Source organism: Rhynchophorus ferrugineus, unplaced genomic scaffold (genome assembly GCF_030347505.1).
Source record: "Rhynchophorus ferrugineus isolate W39M unplaced genomic scaffold, kcgeb_rfMv2 rfM8, whole genome shotgun sequence".
Lineage (NCBI taxonomy): Eukaryota > Metazoa > Arthropoda > Insecta > Coleoptera > Curculionidae > Rhynchophorus > Rhynchophorus ferrugineus.
In genome coordinates this window covers 17,698,139-17,713,507 of record NW_027472587.1, presented here as the reverse complement: position 1 = coordinate 17,713,507, position 15,369 = coordinate 17,698,139, and the positions used below count along the sequence as shown (strand labels likewise).

Here is a 15,369-nt window from a genome sequence, read left to right as displayed (position 1 = left end):
ATACTTTTTTTCAAGCACTATATTTTTAAGAGCGTAACAAATAACAATACAAGTTATACTTGATTATATTTACAAAGAAAAGCGAGTAATCTAATTATTTTACCCTAAACAATTCATTTAAATAACACAATGCCTGAGAAAGATAACTGTGTTCATCTTTATTTATAGGACTAGACCAAAAATCTCTCAATATATCATCTACCGCCCTCAATAGTAAAATAGGTTGGTTTTGATATTTTGTCATACTTAATTGATATAATTCAACAGGTTTATCAGGTGCTTTTAAATTAGGATCATCATTAACTGGTGAATAAGGTGGTGGTTCATTGGAAATTTCAGGTATCTCATCTTTTAACTTCTTTTTCGATTTTGAGTCTGTAAAGTGTCATGTATTAGTGTGGTTTCATATGATAATATCAATTACAACCTAAAGCTTGCAATCGGGTATCTTGATCTCCAAGCCTCCTGATCAGTTCTCTAATCTGAGCTCTTTCCTCCTCGGCCTGTATATACAATTCTCTAATATCATTCCTCAGATCAATCAGCTCTTGTTTTCGTGCCTCCTCCTTTGCTGCTTCCTTTTTAGAAGATCTGCAACATTCCGTTCATCAAATTATCTTCTGAATTGGTACGTGTACTACAACCTGTTGTATTCATTTATCAAAATGCCCGCGGCGATTATAAATATTATCGCTTCGCCTAATAAATTGGCACCCAATTCGATCGCTTGTGCTTCATTCAAAACAGGAACATTTATAGGTTTGCCTAAATTTAATATCCACATCTTGGACTTTATTTCACACCAATTATAAACTAGAATGATTTGTTACTTAGCGAATAACATACTAAACACATTTATGAAAGACTTACACTGAGCAGGAGGCATACAGACATATTTTCGAAATACCGGAGAACTTTTCGCTTGGTTTTTAACGACATTAGCTATTGGTTTACTAACTTGTTTGATTAATAGAGCTCCTAATTTCGCTGCTGGGAAAGCTCCTATTACCATAATTATATAATTATTTAAACTTAAAATCCTATGTATGATTTAACAATACAAAATCGAAGACACAGCCTCATATTTAGTGTGAAGTTAGTCGTAGAAAATATCTTTTTTTCATATGGTAAAATATACTTATGTTTCAACTAAATGATTTATAGTCTATATATATGAATTTATTTTTGAACTTCCAGTATCAAAAATATCTTTGAAAAAATACAAATACAGGTCTTAAAAAATAAACACCAGAAACCTTATCCAAGAGAACTATCGAACTTTTTTTCAGGATTCTATCTTGCTTTTCAAAAAAAAATCCTTAAAAATAAGGGCTATTCCAAAGAAATACCATATATTTTGGGGTTTCCCATATTTTTTATTCATCGATATATAAATATCTCGATATTTTTCTTTGGGATCCTCGAGCCAGCACGAAGAATATCGATTTTAAAAAAGCACAATATAAAAGGTTTATTAAAAATAGTTGAATGAAAAAAGAAATATATTTAATTTGTTCGAAAAAATATCGACTTACAAAAATATCGATGTTTTTTTTGCATCCCCAGACACAGCAGAAAGAGGAAGAATTATCATCTATGAAATTTTTAATTTTAGTGCTGACAAATATCGATGATATGAACAATCGAGAGAAAAATAAAGGGCTTTTTTGAATATCGAATGGATTCCTTCCAATGTTGTTTGACATTGTTGCCTGACAGTTATTACTAATTTTTAATTTAATGGATTTTGACAAAACGCCTCACCAGTAACGTACATAAATGTGTTTTATGTTATTATAAATAATAACAAAGTGATTTCTAGTTACTGTGTTGTTTTTAATAATTAGTTATTAGTGCAAGTAAGGAAGTAACACTATATTTAAATATTAATTTAAGACTAGTCATAAATAAGGATAAATATAACGTGTTATTTTAAAAGCTATGCAATTATAAGTTATTTGGTAGTTTGCTTCTGATATTTGGAATAGAATAAAATGCACTTTTATTGTATTCGCATTTGTCAATTTAAATTTTTTAAGGAGATCAGCAAACCGATGTGCCTTTTTCTTCTCACAAAATATAACACGAATCAATGACGGTATATTTTAATTAGGCTGTTTATTATTCTTTAATTATAAAATGATTCCAATGTTTGAATGATTAGTATTCTATTGTTCACGATTCGTATATAAATATAGCATAATCGATTTCTTTCGATGTTGTAACTCATAATTGACACTAACCAATAACCTTCCAATAACATGTCTTAACAAGTATACAAAAGCGGATAATGTTCAAGTGACACTGCCTTTGTTTTTTTTCTAGTATGGTTATTTTTTAAATCACGTTTAATTTCAATGTTATAACCAGCAAAAACTAATCACGCGTACACATGAAAAAAAAAGGTTGATGTTTGGTTTCCAATTTTTGTTTAAATATGTCCATGGAAGTAAATTCAATACAAACAAATTGGGAAGAATTTATGAAAATTGAACTAGGAGCACTTATTAATTTGTCCCAAACTTTAATTACCAAAGGACAGTTTACACATGAAGAACACTCTCATTTGTTTTCGGATGATGACGACAATCACAAGAAGCGCATGTTTTTATTTAGATTGTCGGAAAAACAAAATGTTGTTGCAAATACGGTAGTAAGATGGTTGGGTGATAATGGATACAATGCCTTGGCAAATGCTGTTCATTCTGGCCTTAAACATTGTGTATCTTTTATGCCATCAAGTCATTTGATCATAGATGTTAAAAAATCAGATACATTCAGGGATAGTCATGAATGGAGTCCCAATGTGGCTTACTATTACAGTAGATCTAAGAAGAGGGGACGGGTATTGATAATAAATAATTACCAATTTCCGGATAGCAAGCTGCGTTTGGATGAAAGAAGAGGTGCTCAGGTGGATAGCGATAACCTCTGCAGTTTGTTTACAAAGCTTGGTGGATGGGTAAGGTTTAGCTTTTGTTCCTGACAGTTTAACTGACAGCGGTCTGTTTATAGGAAATTGTTCTCCATGAGAATAAGACTAAAATGGAGATGGATGCGATATTGGCCGATTTCGCTAAATACCACGCGGACAAGGTTTGTGATATTTGTATGGTTTTTATAATGAGTCACGGTACGGAAATCAGCAAAGACATAGTAGTGTACGGGAGCGACTCCAGGGATCTGCGGACTTCTGATGTGGATAAATACTTCCTTCCCAGCAACTGTAAATTATTCCTTGGGAAACCGAAGATATTCATATATCAAGTTTGCAGAGGCCCAAATCTGGGGACTTACATAGATAACTCCACCGAGATGGACAGTAACTTCACTGCACCACTTACAAATACCGCTGTCGTCACAAGATACCGCGTCATCGAAGATATGATGTACGGATTTGCATCGCAAAGTGGTTTTCAGGCCTACAGAGATATATTTCGCGGCACTTGGTACGTGGAATTGATCTGTCAGCAATTCATGAATCTGGCCCACTGCGAACCGGTAGACCATCTACTGATGAAGGTGGACGAAGGTCTGCGGATCCGCCAGTCTGAGAGGTGCCATGTACAAACATCAGAGATAGTTAATTTAGGATTTAAGAAACTGTTCCTCAACCCTGGAATTTACGAGGAAAACAATCAGTTGAAGAGGTACCAGTCAGATTAAGTCTTTCTACTCGAGTCATTCGAATCTCAAGAGTTTATCGAAAAATTTTATAGCATTTTTATCCTCATCGTTTGGGGCTTGTCTTTTTTGTGAGAGTCCAAACTTTGAATTATTTTAACAGTACATATAGAACAACTGTCAATATGTGATATTTTTGTTTGTATATTTGTAGCTCAATTAATTTCTCAAATATTGAATTTCTCAGAATGTATAAATATAGGCCATATTTAGATATATTTAATATAGGAGAGCGAGAAACATACGAAACATACATTTTCTTCAGTGTCATTTGATGTTTGTACAAACATCTCCTTATTGCTTTAATTGTCAAGTATGTCTCTCTATCTTTGACATTGAAATTGTGCTCAAAACTACTAACTGCCAAAAAGTTGTTCATTCCCTGTATGATTTATATGAATTGTGTTTATCCATGCATGATATATTTTATGTATTTATTTTACATTCTACTAGTAAATTTACCGGTTCTTTTTGTACTATTGGTTTATAGTAATTTTATGATATTGATTGAATAAAATTCAATTTTACTTACGAAATTGTCCCAAGTTACCTCTTGATGATCACTTTACCTTGTGATGTGATTGTTGGTGTATTTTGTCTGTTATCTTTAATAACTTTATTTACTTTAGATTAGATTTATATGAATATTTCAGCCCTTCTTGTTACTTAAAAATAAATTTATATATTTATATATATTGAGAGTTTTTCTTTAACTCATTATAGTTTAACCTTTGTGTCGTTTCGTTGATGTCAGTCGTTTTGACATTGACCAGTCCATTTTCCAAATTTACAGTAAAAAAGCTACTATGTCTATTAGTGCGACCCATTATCCTCCTACGTTAGAACCCGTGTTCACGGGTGCGAGCCCACCAGGACAGATCGATTCTTACCAAATCGGACACCGAGAATATTTCAATGATTTTAGAAACGAAACTATATCCAGATTTAGAGTGACCCAATCATTTTGTCTTGCGTTATTAAAGAGTCTAAATCGGTTACGTGTTATAGGTTCCGAAAAATGTATGGGTGTCATCAGATACCGTTCATACTCCTCATCCTGATGTGTCCATATATAAAAATTCTGGTAAATATTTGAAATTGCCACAATCCAATATCAGCATGTTGGATGCGGGCCGGCAGCAAGAGGTTGATGATTTTTATACGGTAAAAAGTGTACGACGCATAGTATCTCATAGAAAATATCGTTTAATATATTAGGCCTGTCAGATGCATCGTGAACAGTACAAAGATCACCACGGAGCGCTACATCCCCTAGATTATTTCAAACGATCCGATTATTTGTACCAATGCCCTCTAGATCCGACTAGGTAAACTAAATCAATTGTTATGTTTCTGTTATATTATTATTGTTATTATTTTTAGTGTGTATCTCAAATATCCTACTTATTACACTAAGTACAAGGATCCTATAGTGTTCCCATTGTCTTATGGAAGAACTAACCGTTTGCCGGCACTTCCATCTAGAGCTCTCACTGGAGTTTATAATAAAAATAGTATCACAGGGCGGGATTAAATCCATGACAACTGGAAATATTTGTTATCTTTAAATAGTATATCATATTTTCGTTTTTAATCTGATTTTATTTTGTTAAAAAATACTACATAAAATGTGTATCTAATTATACGTATTTGTTTTTTCGTCCCTTAAAAACATGGAAACATTGGGGCGATAAAATAACATAACAACAATAAACTGACATATTATAAACGGAAACTGAACGATTGCGGGAATTCTGACATTTTGCCCACGGCGTGAATAAATTCTTGCGCGGTGATTTTGCCGGATGCTTCGAGGTCCATTTGCTCGAACAACTAAAATCGAGACGACGTTAATGTCAAATTTAGAAGAAAAATTTGGCGCTCACCGTATCGACGATGTGCTTTTGTTCCACTTCGGTTAGACACATATCGGGTCCTTCAGTCAATCGGCTGACGACCATCTTGAGATCCTCTTCTCCAACAAAACCATCCTCATCGAAATCTGAACAGTTTAATGCGGAAAAAGTTACCAGTTTTTTAGCGGTGACGGATATTTACCGAAAATATGAAAAGCCCAAGCCGCCTTGACGTTGTCGGGGCATTTCTCCGACATGGCCGAGCACAAATCTAAAACGTCTTCGAAAGACATTCTCCCATCCTTCTGCGAGGAGAACACGGTAAAGATGCGATCCCTGAACGGGTTGTACTGTAACGATTGTCCATTGTTAGAGATGTTATTGTTCCGTGAAGAAAAACTTACTTTAAGTTGCGGGAAAAGGCTTTCGATGGCGTCGTAAGGAAATCGAAAATTGAGATCGGACAGCTGCCCTCGCGCCTCTATCTGTCCGAAAGTTTTGTATAGACTGTAACGTACAACAATGCCAATAACAAAATTAATGTTTTTTTTTTGTTGCGAACTTACTGTAAAATTTCGGATTTGCTCAGATAGGTGAAAATAATATATTCCTCCAATAAATCTTCAGTTAACCCTGCAAAACTTTTGCTGTTACCCATTTTTCCATGGACTACTCTGATTAGAACTGGCACAATCTTATGGCGTTAAAAGATAAGATAAACTTGCGACATTCCATTGTAATAGGCTTTTCTCTTTAATTATGATTTTTATTTTTCTTATTATCAAAAAAACCTTAATCAAAACACAGTAATATCCCACGTCATGATGTTTGCTTTGATAAGATAATGCTGTCTGTGTAATCATGCATCTAGTGCAACAATTTCCCATAGAAATAAAACTTAAGGTGAAAAAAAAAACATTTATTAAACTTCTTAACTATTACAACAAAATTGATACTTATGCAGTATCTGACGAACATATATATATTAATTGCAACTCTTCGATTCCGTTTTCTTACCAGCCTTCTCACTCTCCTTATCGATCCTGTCATGTTCTTTCTTTTGCAAATCTTTTAATTCATCCTGTGATAAGATATTTGGGTATTAGGCGCAAATTTGTCGAATCTAGTCGATTTTATCACTTACCCCCCAGCCTAACTTATCGGCAAAAACTTGACAGCCCTCATCGCAATCCCCCAACCAAGCTACGTCACGAGTATTTCCTTTTTTATCAAATTCTAAGCCGCCATTGATCCCCAGCATCGCCATAATACCGGTCCTTCGGCCGACTTTTTCGCGATTTATTAACAATCTCGGAACAGTTGAAGGAGGCCTATAATAACACGACTTAAAAATAATTATTTCGTGTCAGTGATTAAGCCTTACATGTCGACTAGAGATGCAAAGGGTTGTACTACCAACGATGAACCGAGAATTACTAATAAATCACAGTTATCAAAATCACTGGACATAGCAGATGAGAATTTCTCAGGTAAGTTCTCTCCAAAGAAAACTATGTCGGGTTTTACCACACCTGGGCATTTCTCACAAATAGGAATTTCATCTTTGAATATCCTTTCTGCAAACAACTGACTAATATTGATCTTAATTAACTTGGTATCTTACCTTTCATCCAGTCTAAGGTATATTTCTGCCTACAAGCTAAACAATGACCCGTATAGAATGTTCCATGAGCTTCAATTAGTTTATCCTCGGGTATTCCAGCTACCCTTTCCAATGTATCGATATTCTGAGTATAGTGTCTTAATAGTAAGCCTTTTTCGTGCAACAACCTAATAAAATAATGACTTCTTGTTGGTTTGAACGAACCAGGATAAAGTTCTTTTGCCAGCACGAAGAATGGTTTTGGGTTTTCATGAAAAAAATCCAACTCAAAAATTGCTTGGGGATGAGGTAGGTTATATTTCTGCAGATTATCATAGAGTCCAGTTCCGGGTGATCGAAAGTCAGGGATCCCTGCGGCTGTAATAGACCCCTTTTATAGTCACATTCCTTTTATATAATAATCTAATTGGAATTTTATTTACCGGTAGAAATGCCAGCCCCTGCCAAGGTAATAATATTTTTGCAGTTCTTTTTTTTAATGTAATCAACTATACCATCTAAGTTGACATCGTCTAATACCTGCAACAGACGGAAGCTACAAAAACAATTAGCCAATAGATTTGGCTTAAGTAAAGGACGAAACATAACGTAAATAAAAGGTCGAAACGGGCAAAGGTCAATACATTTTGAGGTTATATACCTTGGTCAAATCATCTTTGTCGTCGCCTAATCCTAATTTTTGCTCTAATTCGCGTTGAATCTTCGACACGAAATTAAAGACGGAAGATGATGTTCCGGGTCGGCCATCGTCGTCTTTTGATGAGTCGGAATTCGAGTCCGTTTCTGCCGACGCTTTATCTTTACCTAATGATCGATCGATTAAACGCCATGTATTAATGAAATATCTCTTTGAACTTACTCATTGGATTTTCATTGTCGGACATATTTTCTGTTAGTATCAATATTTATTTAAAATCCAATTTATATTTGTAAATAACGAATGTAAACACAAAACATTATTTGGAATTAATTGACATGTGTCAGACATAACGTAGACGAGGAGCGAGATTGGTGGACAGAGAAAGCAATTGTTTTAAGCCCTTTTAATTTAATGTCCGAATATATTTCGCAATGACGTCATGCCGAAATTTTATTAATTTTAATATTATCAATTTTTGTGATGGTTATAATAAAAAATATTTTTGGGTGTAGTTTATGACGGATTAACATTTATATATAACCGGCAATATGTTCTTAATTAATGAACAAATTACAAAAGAATTTTATGATTGATAACTATTTTGTATCTAATTGTAAATAATAGTGTTTGCGCTGATTATTGGCAAAGAGACTTTTGTTTATACAGAGATAACATTTAATTGATTTGTTGGCCCTTTTACTGACTAACCGTTTAGAAACGATTGAACGCCAATTGGTTTTTAGCAAAAAGATGTGGAAATTGTTACAGTTATAGTGGTGGATTTTTATCGATTATATATCGAGGTAAGTATGATTTTCCTATAGTAATATATACTCCAATGAAAATAATCTGTCTAAATATAAGGATGAAAAACGTTTGTTTATTTTCATTTTTTTCCCAAAGACGACTCGATTTAGTATCACTTTTTTTTAACTCGCAAGGTATTTTGCAGTAAACTAGACCGTGAGCTAGTTTCAATAATTTCACGAGTTGGTGTGACGATTATGGATCAAATTAAAATATTAGTAAAGGATATTTTGTACAAGATACAGGATATTCCAGATATTGGTTGTGAGTTAAGGGGCGAATTCACACTAACAATACAAGTGGCGGTGTGGTGACAACTGTAATTTACGTTTTGTTTTGCAGGTCCGACAGTTAGGATGTCGGAAGTGCGATCTCGGGTGTCTTTGACGTCTGCGGCTTCTGGATCATTGGCGACTCCGCAAGATATCGACGAACATACGTCTAACACTGATGGTAAAGTGAAACCGGGTAAGCTGATAATACTATTGACAAAATCGTTATTTCGGTGGAAATTTGACAGCTGTCAAAGAAGTTTGACAGACATTTTTGGTTTTAACTGGTTTTTAGAGTTTTCTAGTTTAGTTTTGTGTTCTGTAATGTAATTTAGATAATGATGAGAACGTTGCCGTATCTGCTGAACAGAATGGGGCGTCACAGAAAGAGAGTACAGCGATTAATCCGGGGGGTTCGAAGGAGTCCGTGTGCAGCGTCTCGCGTTCGCCTAAGCACCGACCCAGAAGACCCAGGATCATCATGGGCAAGAAGGCGTTGATCAGAGACCAGCAGCGTAGCCAATGCAGTGTGATTCATCAGCTGGTAAATGTAAATGCATGCTAATTATATTGTTAAGATATTGAAAAGTTTCAGCGGGCCGAATTTTTGAGCGTTAACGTGGGTTCCTCTTGATTCAGGTTAATGATAAATATGAGGATCAGTTAACCGACTGCATCAATCGTATCTATCACAGGAGGGTGTCCAGGGATTCTCGCAGTACGGACGACGACGGCGCCAGCTCTAACTATTCGGCGGGCAGCTTGCGCACCATCAACACGCCTGACGATCTGTACGACGGCAGAAGTTATTTCTCCTTGTTGTTTCCCACCAAGTCCGACAACGAGTTCGATTTCCTGCACTCCACCGACGACCTGAACAAAGACACTTCCGCGGAGGATACGTTCCTGGACTCTACGATCGTCTCCATCGATCTGGAGTACGATGCGAAGAAGTTCCTCAAGGATGCTCTCGGAGACGTCTCCTTGGACACGCAATCTTTGGTGAGGGCTCTTGATTGCTCATTCTCGACCGTTTTATTTGACAGATACCGGTTTTGACGGGCGTCAACTTGTGATACCGTCAGTAACATTACGGGTTAGGGATGAAGAAAAATATTGATATTTCTTTAAAAAAAGTATCGATAGTTGTAAGAGATTTCATATTAAAATACCGACGTTAAAAACCTTTGATTTTGAAGGAGAGTATCGAATTTTCGTTGTGATATTTTATCCACAGGTCATCAACATTTTTTTCGTGAAAAGTAGGTCTGGAGCTGCGTATAGAACTTGTTTTGAGATCTCTTCACCGTCCAAAATATTTTTTCGTGGAAAATTAGGGCTGGAGTGAAGAAATATCGATAGGTTAAGAAAAGTATCGATATTTTTTTCGTTCTCTGATATATCGATTTATCGATTATTTTTCTTCGGAGCCATCATCCTTATTTTCTAAAAATGTTAATTTTTTGCGAAATGACGTCATCAAGATGTATAATGTATTGCCTATTGCAGTTTGTAAAATCGTTTTAATACCAGACCATATTTTCCTTCTCATTTTGGCTCAAGGGCAACAAAATTTGGATCTATAGTCTGTTCAAAGTTATTTTTTACATACGTCATTTAAATTTATGATATCAAAACGTCGCAATGTTGCCGCATCAACTTTGAGATTTAGTTCAGTTTGGCTTTGATATACAACAAAGTTTTAATCTAAATAAAATAATTGAACAAAAATGTTGTCAAGTAAAACAAAGTTTATTTTAACTTAGAGTACATCTAAAAACTGCACTTAATTATACAGCCATAATAGTTTATAGGTTGCAGTTCAAGAATTTTGCATACGTCTGACAACCGGACGACTTTGACGGGCTCATTCGTTTAAGTGTTCGAACTAATCAAACAGCATTGTGTCTCTTTTTAACCAGAATAAAATGAGAAGAATGAGGAATATTGTGTGATTCTAAGACGAATTTTCAAAAAACTATATATTGCGGCATACTATTGTTGTTTATATATATATATATATATATATATATATATATATATATATATATATATATATATATATATATATATATATATATATATATTGGTTTTAAACTGTGGGTAATATTTTCATGATTCCTTTTGTTGCATTTCTGTAAAAAAAAACAACTGGTCACAGTGCTTGCATTGGTGGAACTGAGCAAAACATTTCCTTGGCTTCGTTTAGTTAAGTTAAACCTCTATATAATACCCTATAGTTTCGATAAATGACTTTTTATTTTGACGCTTTTTACTTATATTTGTTATCACTTGCGCTACATAGGATCCTAGATTTCACAGTACGAGAATGTGCAAGTCGCAAAACCTGGACAGCCCCAGCAAGTCGACCATCCTGTCCAAGGCCGGCTCCATATACAGTTCGATGCGGAAGAGCATAAGACGAGCTTGTTCGTTTCGTGACAAAAGTTCGACGGTTAAAGACAAGTAAGCCCCGGCCCGCTAGCATCCGTCAACGCTATTTATCACTACCTCATTTGCAGGAACTGCGGAAAGAGCGTATGCCAATCTTTCACCCCCGGCTTGGATCCAAGCGACGAGAACCTGATGCAGGAGTTGTTCGTCCAAAATGGCGTTATATTCCAAGCTTCCAAGGCCCTGTCCTACTGCAAGGATACCGGGAATTTCGGCAGCCCCGCCCACATCGAAGCAGAGAAGATTCTCCTGGTTGCCAGTAAGTGTCACTAGCGTATAGGGATGTCCGCCGCAGAGAGAAATATCGATATTTCAATATATCGATATTTAAAAAAAACATCCAAATCCCGAAACAAAAGTTCGATACTCTCATTTACACTTATCGATACTTTGAAAAAAATATCGATATATCCGGCAAAAAATATCAGTATTTCAATATATCGATATTTTTATAATGTCGATATATTCCACTCCTTATACGAAATCCCAAAACAAAATTTCGATTCTCATTTACACTTATCGATACTTCTCTGAAAAAAATCGATATATCGGGCAAAAATATCGATATATTCCAATCTGTATTCTAAATCCCAAAACAAAAGTTCGATACTCTCATTTATAACTATCGACATTTCTTTGAAAAAATATCGATATATCGGGCAAAAATATCGATATTTTTATAATGTCGATATATTTCACTCTTTATACAAAATTCCAAAACAAAATTTCGATTCTCATTTACACTTATCGATACTATGAAAAAAATATCGATATATCCGGCAAAAAATATCGATATTTCAATATATCGATATCAAATCGAATATCATCGATACAAAAATATCGATATTTCAATCTATCGATATTTTTATAATGTCGATATATTCCACTCTTTATACAAAATCCCAAAACAAAAGTTCTATACTCTCATTTATAACTATCGACATTTCTTTGAAAAAATATCGATATATCGGGCAAAAATATCGATATTTTTATAATGGTGATATATTCCACTCTTTATACGAAATCACAAAACAAAATTTCGATTCTCATTTACACTTATCGATACTTTGAAAAAAATATCGATATATCGGGCAAATAATATCGATATTTCAATATATCGATATTTTTCTAATGTTGATATATTCCACTCTTTATATGAAATCTCAAAACAAAATTTCGATTCTCATTTACGCTTATCGATACTTCTCTAAAAAAAATCAATATATCGGGTAAAAATATCGATATATTCCAATCTATATTCTAAATCCCAAAACAAAAGTTCGATACTCTCATTTATAACTATCGATATTTCTTTGAAAAAATATCGATATATCGGGCAAAAATATCGATATTTTTATAATGGTGATATATTCCACTCTTTATACGAAATCACAAAACAAAATTTCGATTCTCATTTCCACTTATCGATAGTTTGAAAAGAATATCGATATATCGGACAAAAAAAATAGATATTTCAATATATCGATATTTTTATAATATCGATATATTCCACTTTTTATACGAAATCCCAAAACAAAATTTCGTTTCTCATTTACACTTATCGATACTTCTCTGAAAAAAATCAATATATCAGGCAAAAATATCGATATATTCCGATCTATATTCTAAATTCCAAAACAAAAGTTCGATACTCTCATTTATAACTATCGGGCAAAAAAATATTTCAATATATCGATAATTTTTATGATCGATATGTGTCGATGGCCATAAATGTTGATACCAAAAACCTAACAAATGTAACAATGTGAAATTTTGGCATATGTTAATTCGTATTTAGCATCCTTGAAAATATTTTATTACAAGTTTACAGGCAATGTTGCCACTACAAACAAAGTTGATGCTGTTCGGTTATTTTAACTTACATTCCACACTTACCTTTGTTCTTTCGTATTTCAAAACCAATACATGTTACAACGCTAAAAATAACACAACAATTTAATTCTTACTGTCATAGAGTTACTGATGCATCACAAAATTTAAATATTCTAGAAGTTTTTTTTATTTTCACTCGATCGATAGTAAATTTTAACATGGTCGATTCTATGTACCGTAGGTAGAACAAGAGAGGTCAATATAGACAAAAATTACCTTCTGATTATTGTATACTTCTCTTTACACTGTTTAGCTTGCACCAAGGAAGCCGTTCAAGCGGCAATCGAAATTTCCGAGTGCATCAAGAGCGAGAAGCAGACCGACCGCTATTCCGGCACGTTGCAACTGTCGAATATCGTCTACTACCTGAAGGGCGACATAGTGACCGAGGTCGGGACCAAGAAGGACTTCGACGAGTACTTCGTGGTGATAGTTCGATGCGGGAAAACGGTACTCTCCAGCAGGGTCCTGACCGCGGACAAGAATGGAGAGGTCAAAGTTGGGAATAAATTCGTTCTAAATGGATTGAGAACCAGTTTCGATATGACGGTGTCCGTTTATTCTATGAAAGTCGGTCATGTCGATAATGGAGAAGATGCCAAGTCCCAGCATAAAAAGGTAATTATTTGGCGAATGTTGTATGTTAGTTTGGCAAGAAGTTACTAATTAACATTTCTGACGCAGGACCGCAAAACCAAACCGTGCCCATCGCCCAGAAGCTTCTTCCAGCTGCATCACACCTCATCCAGACGAAGCCTCTACATCCCAGACGCCTCGTTCAGCATCAAACCGTCCGCCTTCACATTATGGGGAATGTGCAACATCTCCTGTACAGACAGACACAAGACGCATTTCCGGATGCACCACGTCCCCTTGTGCTCATCCCTAGAAGGTTACTTCACCGCCTCCCTCGTCCCCTCGGTGGAGCTCACCAATAAATCCACTGGGTTTCTCACCATCGGTACAGGTAAAGTATCCCGAAACCGTCCTCGCCGATCCGAGCTCTACGTTCACACGTCTGCTTCCAGAAGAGAAGACCCATCTAGTCTGGAATCGCAGGTGGTGCATGCTGGAGGGGCCGATACTGAAATACTGGAACTACCCGTCGGAGGAATCCTCGTCGGACCCCATAGGAGCGATCGATCTGGGGCAGGCGATGGAGGAAGTGATCCCGGCCGATCGGAGCCTGTGCCCCCGACCGAAGACACTGCATCTGCTAATAAAAGGTCCCGACGATCTGATCAAGTACTTCCTGTCGGCCGACACCCTGGAGGAGAAGGAGAAATGGTTCGAGGAGATCAGCTTCGTAATCGGCACCCTGAAAGCCTGGGGAAGGATCGACTGCACCGAGCTGTAGGCCCCTCTTTGACTTACCTTTCGCGATAAGGTATATGAATTTTCCCTTGTATATACGGATTTACTTTCGGACCTGATTAAGCTGTTGATTTAGTCTTTAGTATTATGTACAGTATTTTCGATATGATCATGTTTATTGAGTAAGTTTATTTGAGAAGTTAATTTAAGTGATGATCGATACTTATCTCGGAAGTGTAAATCTCGTTTTGATTTTCTTACTATGTAACTTTAAAAACCTTTTATATTGTTCACAAATATAGACGTACCATTATCACCTCACGAGTTTTATTTATATTCCATTTGAATCCATAGTTATGCTGTTTTTTAACTAATTATATTAAGATTATCGAATTTATTGAAAGAGTCATCGCATTTTCAAAGAAACAAATTTCATGAAAGGACATTTCCTTCAAGGTTTCTTCATAAACAATTTCTAGTTGTTGGCAATATAATATTTCTTAAGAGTCACTGAATATCTTAAAAGACTTATCACATATGTTAAAAGAGTTATCATGTTTTTAAAGAAAATTGTACTAAACTTATAGCAATATATATTAAAGTGTTATTTCAATATCTAATTAGAATAATTTTATTTCTTAATAAGGTAAGTGTATTTGTTAAGACAGGTATAAAATTTCTCAAGAGTCGTTGCGTTTCTTAAAGGTGTTATTACTTTTCTTAACAAAGAAATTAGGATTAAAAGATATATTCTTCAAGGGTTCTTTATAAACAATTTCTAGCATAATTGAGAAGATTTCTTAAGATTCATTGAATATGTTAAAA

General features: G+C 35.0%; 7 protein-coding genes across 10 annotated transcripts in view; 4 read left to right on the top strand and 3 right to left on the bottom strand.

Annotated features, from left to right (window-relative positions):
* Positions 1–15,369, top strand: part of LOC143201314 (uncharacterized) — a 256,321-nt gene that overhangs the window by 175,138 nt on the left and 65,814 nt on the right. The gene's annotated exons all lie outside the window — the stretch shown is intronic.
* On the bottom strand, positions 5–1,099 carry LOC143201316 (optic atrophy 3 protein homolog). Its single transcript, XM_076412307.1, has 4 exons — positions 871–1,099; positions 645–813; positions 428–591; positions 5–375 (listed from the first exon to the last, which is right to left on the bottom strand). Exons 1-4 carry the CDS (start codon positions 1,010–1,012, stop codon positions 95–97), a joined length of 756 nt encoding a protein of 251 aa, XP_076268422.1. The 5' UTR covers positions 1,013–1,099; the 3' UTR covers positions 5–94.
* Positions 1,744–4,385, top strand: LOC143201311 (caspase-7). The gene is made up of 2 exons (XM_076412301.1): positions 1,744–2,962; positions 3,016–4,385. The coding sequence occupies exons 1-2, from the start codon at positions 2,438–2,440 to the stop codon at positions 3,664–3,666; spliced, it is 1,176 nt and encodes a 391-aa protein (XP_076268416.1). The 5' UTR covers positions 1,744–2,437; the 3' UTR covers positions 3,667–4,385.
* Positions 4,407–5,321, top strand: LOC143201322 (ciliary microtubule inner protein 2C). The gene is made up of 4 exons (XM_076412312.1): positions 4,407–4,634; positions 4,693–4,848; positions 4,903–5,012; positions 5,068–5,321. Exons 1-4 carry the CDS (start codon positions 4,491–4,493, stop codon positions 5,216–5,218), a joined length of 561 nt encoding a protein of 186 aa, XP_076268427.1. The 5' UTR covers positions 4,407–4,490; the 3' UTR covers positions 5,219–5,321.
* Positions 5,266–6,272, bottom strand: LOC143201321 (calcium and integrin-binding protein 1). Its single transcript, XM_076412311.1, has 5 exons — positions 6,107–6,272; positions 5,945–6,047; positions 5,743–5,890; positions 5,571–5,686; positions 5,266–5,517 (listed from the first exon to the last, which is right to left on the bottom strand). The coding sequence occupies exons 1-5, from the start codon at positions 6,196–6,198 to the stop codon at positions 5,407–5,409; spliced, it is 570 nt and encodes a 189-aa protein (XP_076268426.1). The 5' UTR covers positions 6,199–6,272; the 3' UTR covers positions 5,266–5,406.
* Positions 6,448–8,171, bottom strand: Sirt2 (Sirtuin 2). Its single transcript, XM_076412302.1, has 7 exons — positions 8,024–8,171; positions 7,805–7,968; positions 7,587–7,683; positions 7,165–7,521; positions 6,925–7,117; positions 6,685–6,871; positions 6,448–6,621 (listed from the first exon to the last, which is right to left on the bottom strand). Exons 1-7 carry the CDS (start codon positions 8,046–8,048, stop codon positions 6,526–6,528), a joined length of 1,119 nt encoding a protein of 372 aa, XP_076268417.1. The 5' UTR covers positions 8,049–8,171; the 3' UTR covers positions 6,448–6,525.
* On the top strand, positions 8,443–14,727 carry LOC143201306 (anillin). 4 transcript variants are annotated; one of them, XM_076412291.1, is made up of 9 exons: positions 8,443–8,607; positions 8,954–9,079; positions 9,219–9,433; positions 9,523–9,885; positions 11,189–11,349; positions 11,406–11,596; positions 13,484–13,848; positions 13,915–14,197; positions 14,259–14,727. In XM_076412291.1, exons 2-9 carry the CDS (start codon positions 8,968–8,970, stop codon positions 14,585–14,587), a joined length of 2,019 nt encoding a protein of 672 aa, XP_076268406.1. In that variant the 5' UTR covers positions 8,443–8,607; positions 8,954–8,967; the 3' UTR covers positions 14,588–14,727. The 4 variants fall into 4 exon arrangements, with proteins under 4 accessions (XP_076268406.1, XP_076268405.1, XP_076268404.1 ...); XM_076412290.1 differs by lacking the exon at positions 8,443–8,607 and adding an exon at positions 8,728–8,875 and having other exon boundaries at positions 9,219–9,427; XM_076412289.1 differs by lacking the exon at positions 8,443–8,607 and adding an exon at positions 8,728–8,875 and having other exon boundaries at positions 14,262–14,727.

Bases quoted from the DNA above. Each gene is read 5' to 3' on its own strand.
- LOC143201316 (XM_076412307.1), bottom strand. From the start codon at position 1,012: ATGGTAATAGGAGCTTTCCCAGCAGCGAAATTAGGAGCTCTATTAATC. The intron at 814-870 runs GTAAGTCTTTCA...AAATCATTCTAG, and splicing joins CTGTATGCCTCCTGCTCAGT to TTTATAATTGGTGTGAAATA. The intron at 592-644 runs GTTGTAGTACAC...GGAATGTTGCAG, and splicing joins TTGATAAATGAATACAACAG to ATCTTCTAAAAAGGAAGCAG.
- LOC143201311 (XM_076412301.1), top strand. From the start codon at position 2,438: ATGTCCATGGAAGTAAATTCAATACAAACAAATTGGGAAGAATTTATG. The intron at 2,963-3,015 runs GTAAGGTTTAGC...GTCTGTTTATAG, and splicing joins TTACAAAGCTTGGTGGATGG to GAAATTGTTCTCCATGAGAA.
- LOC143201322 (XM_076412312.1), top strand. From the start codon at position 4,491: ATGTCTATTAGTGCGACCCATTATCCTCCTACGTTAGAACCCGTGTTC. The intron at 4,635-4,692 runs GTGACCCAATCA...TACGTGTTATAG, and splicing joins AAACTATATCCAGATTTAGA to GTTCCGAAAAATGTATGGGT. The intron at 4,849-4,902 runs GTAAAAAGTGTA...TTAATATATTAG, and splicing joins AGGTTGATGATTTTTATACG to GCCTGTCAGATGCATCGTGA.
- LOC143201321 (XM_076412311.1), bottom strand. From the start codon at position 6,198: ATGGGTAACAGCAAAAGTTTTGCAGGGTTAACTGAAGATTTATTGGAG. The intron at 5,891-5,944 runs GTAAGTTTTTCT...CAATCGTTACAG, and splicing joins GCCTTTTCCCGCAACTTAAA to TACAACCCGTTCAGGGATCG. The intron at 5,518-5,570 runs GTGAGCGCCAAA...TCTCGATTTTAG, and splicing joins AAAAGCACATCGTCGATACG to TTGTTCGAGCAAATGGACCT.
- Sirt2 (XM_076412302.1), bottom strand. From the start codon at position 8,048: ATGTCCGACAATGAAAATCCAATGA. The intron at 7,969-8,023 runs GTAAGTTCAAAG...ATCGATCATTAG, and splicing joins CGACAATGAAAATCCAATGA to GTAAAGATAAAGCGTCGGCA. The intron at 6,872-6,924 runs GTAAGGCTTAAT...GTGTTATTATAG, and splicing joins TTTGCATCTCTAGTCGACAT to GCCTCCTTCAACTGTTCCGA.
- LOC143201306 (XM_076412288.1), top strand. From the start codon at position 8,809: ATGGATCAAATTAAAATATTAGTAAAGGATATTTTGTACAAGATACAG. The intron at 9,434-9,522 runs GTAAATGCATGC...CTCTTGATTCAG, and splicing joins TGATTCATCAGCTGGTAAAT to GTTAATGATAAATATGAGGA. The intron at 11,597-13,483 runs GTAAGTGTCACT...TACACTGTTTAG, and splicing joins GAAGATTCTCCTGGTTGCCA to CTTGCACCAAGGAAGCCGTT.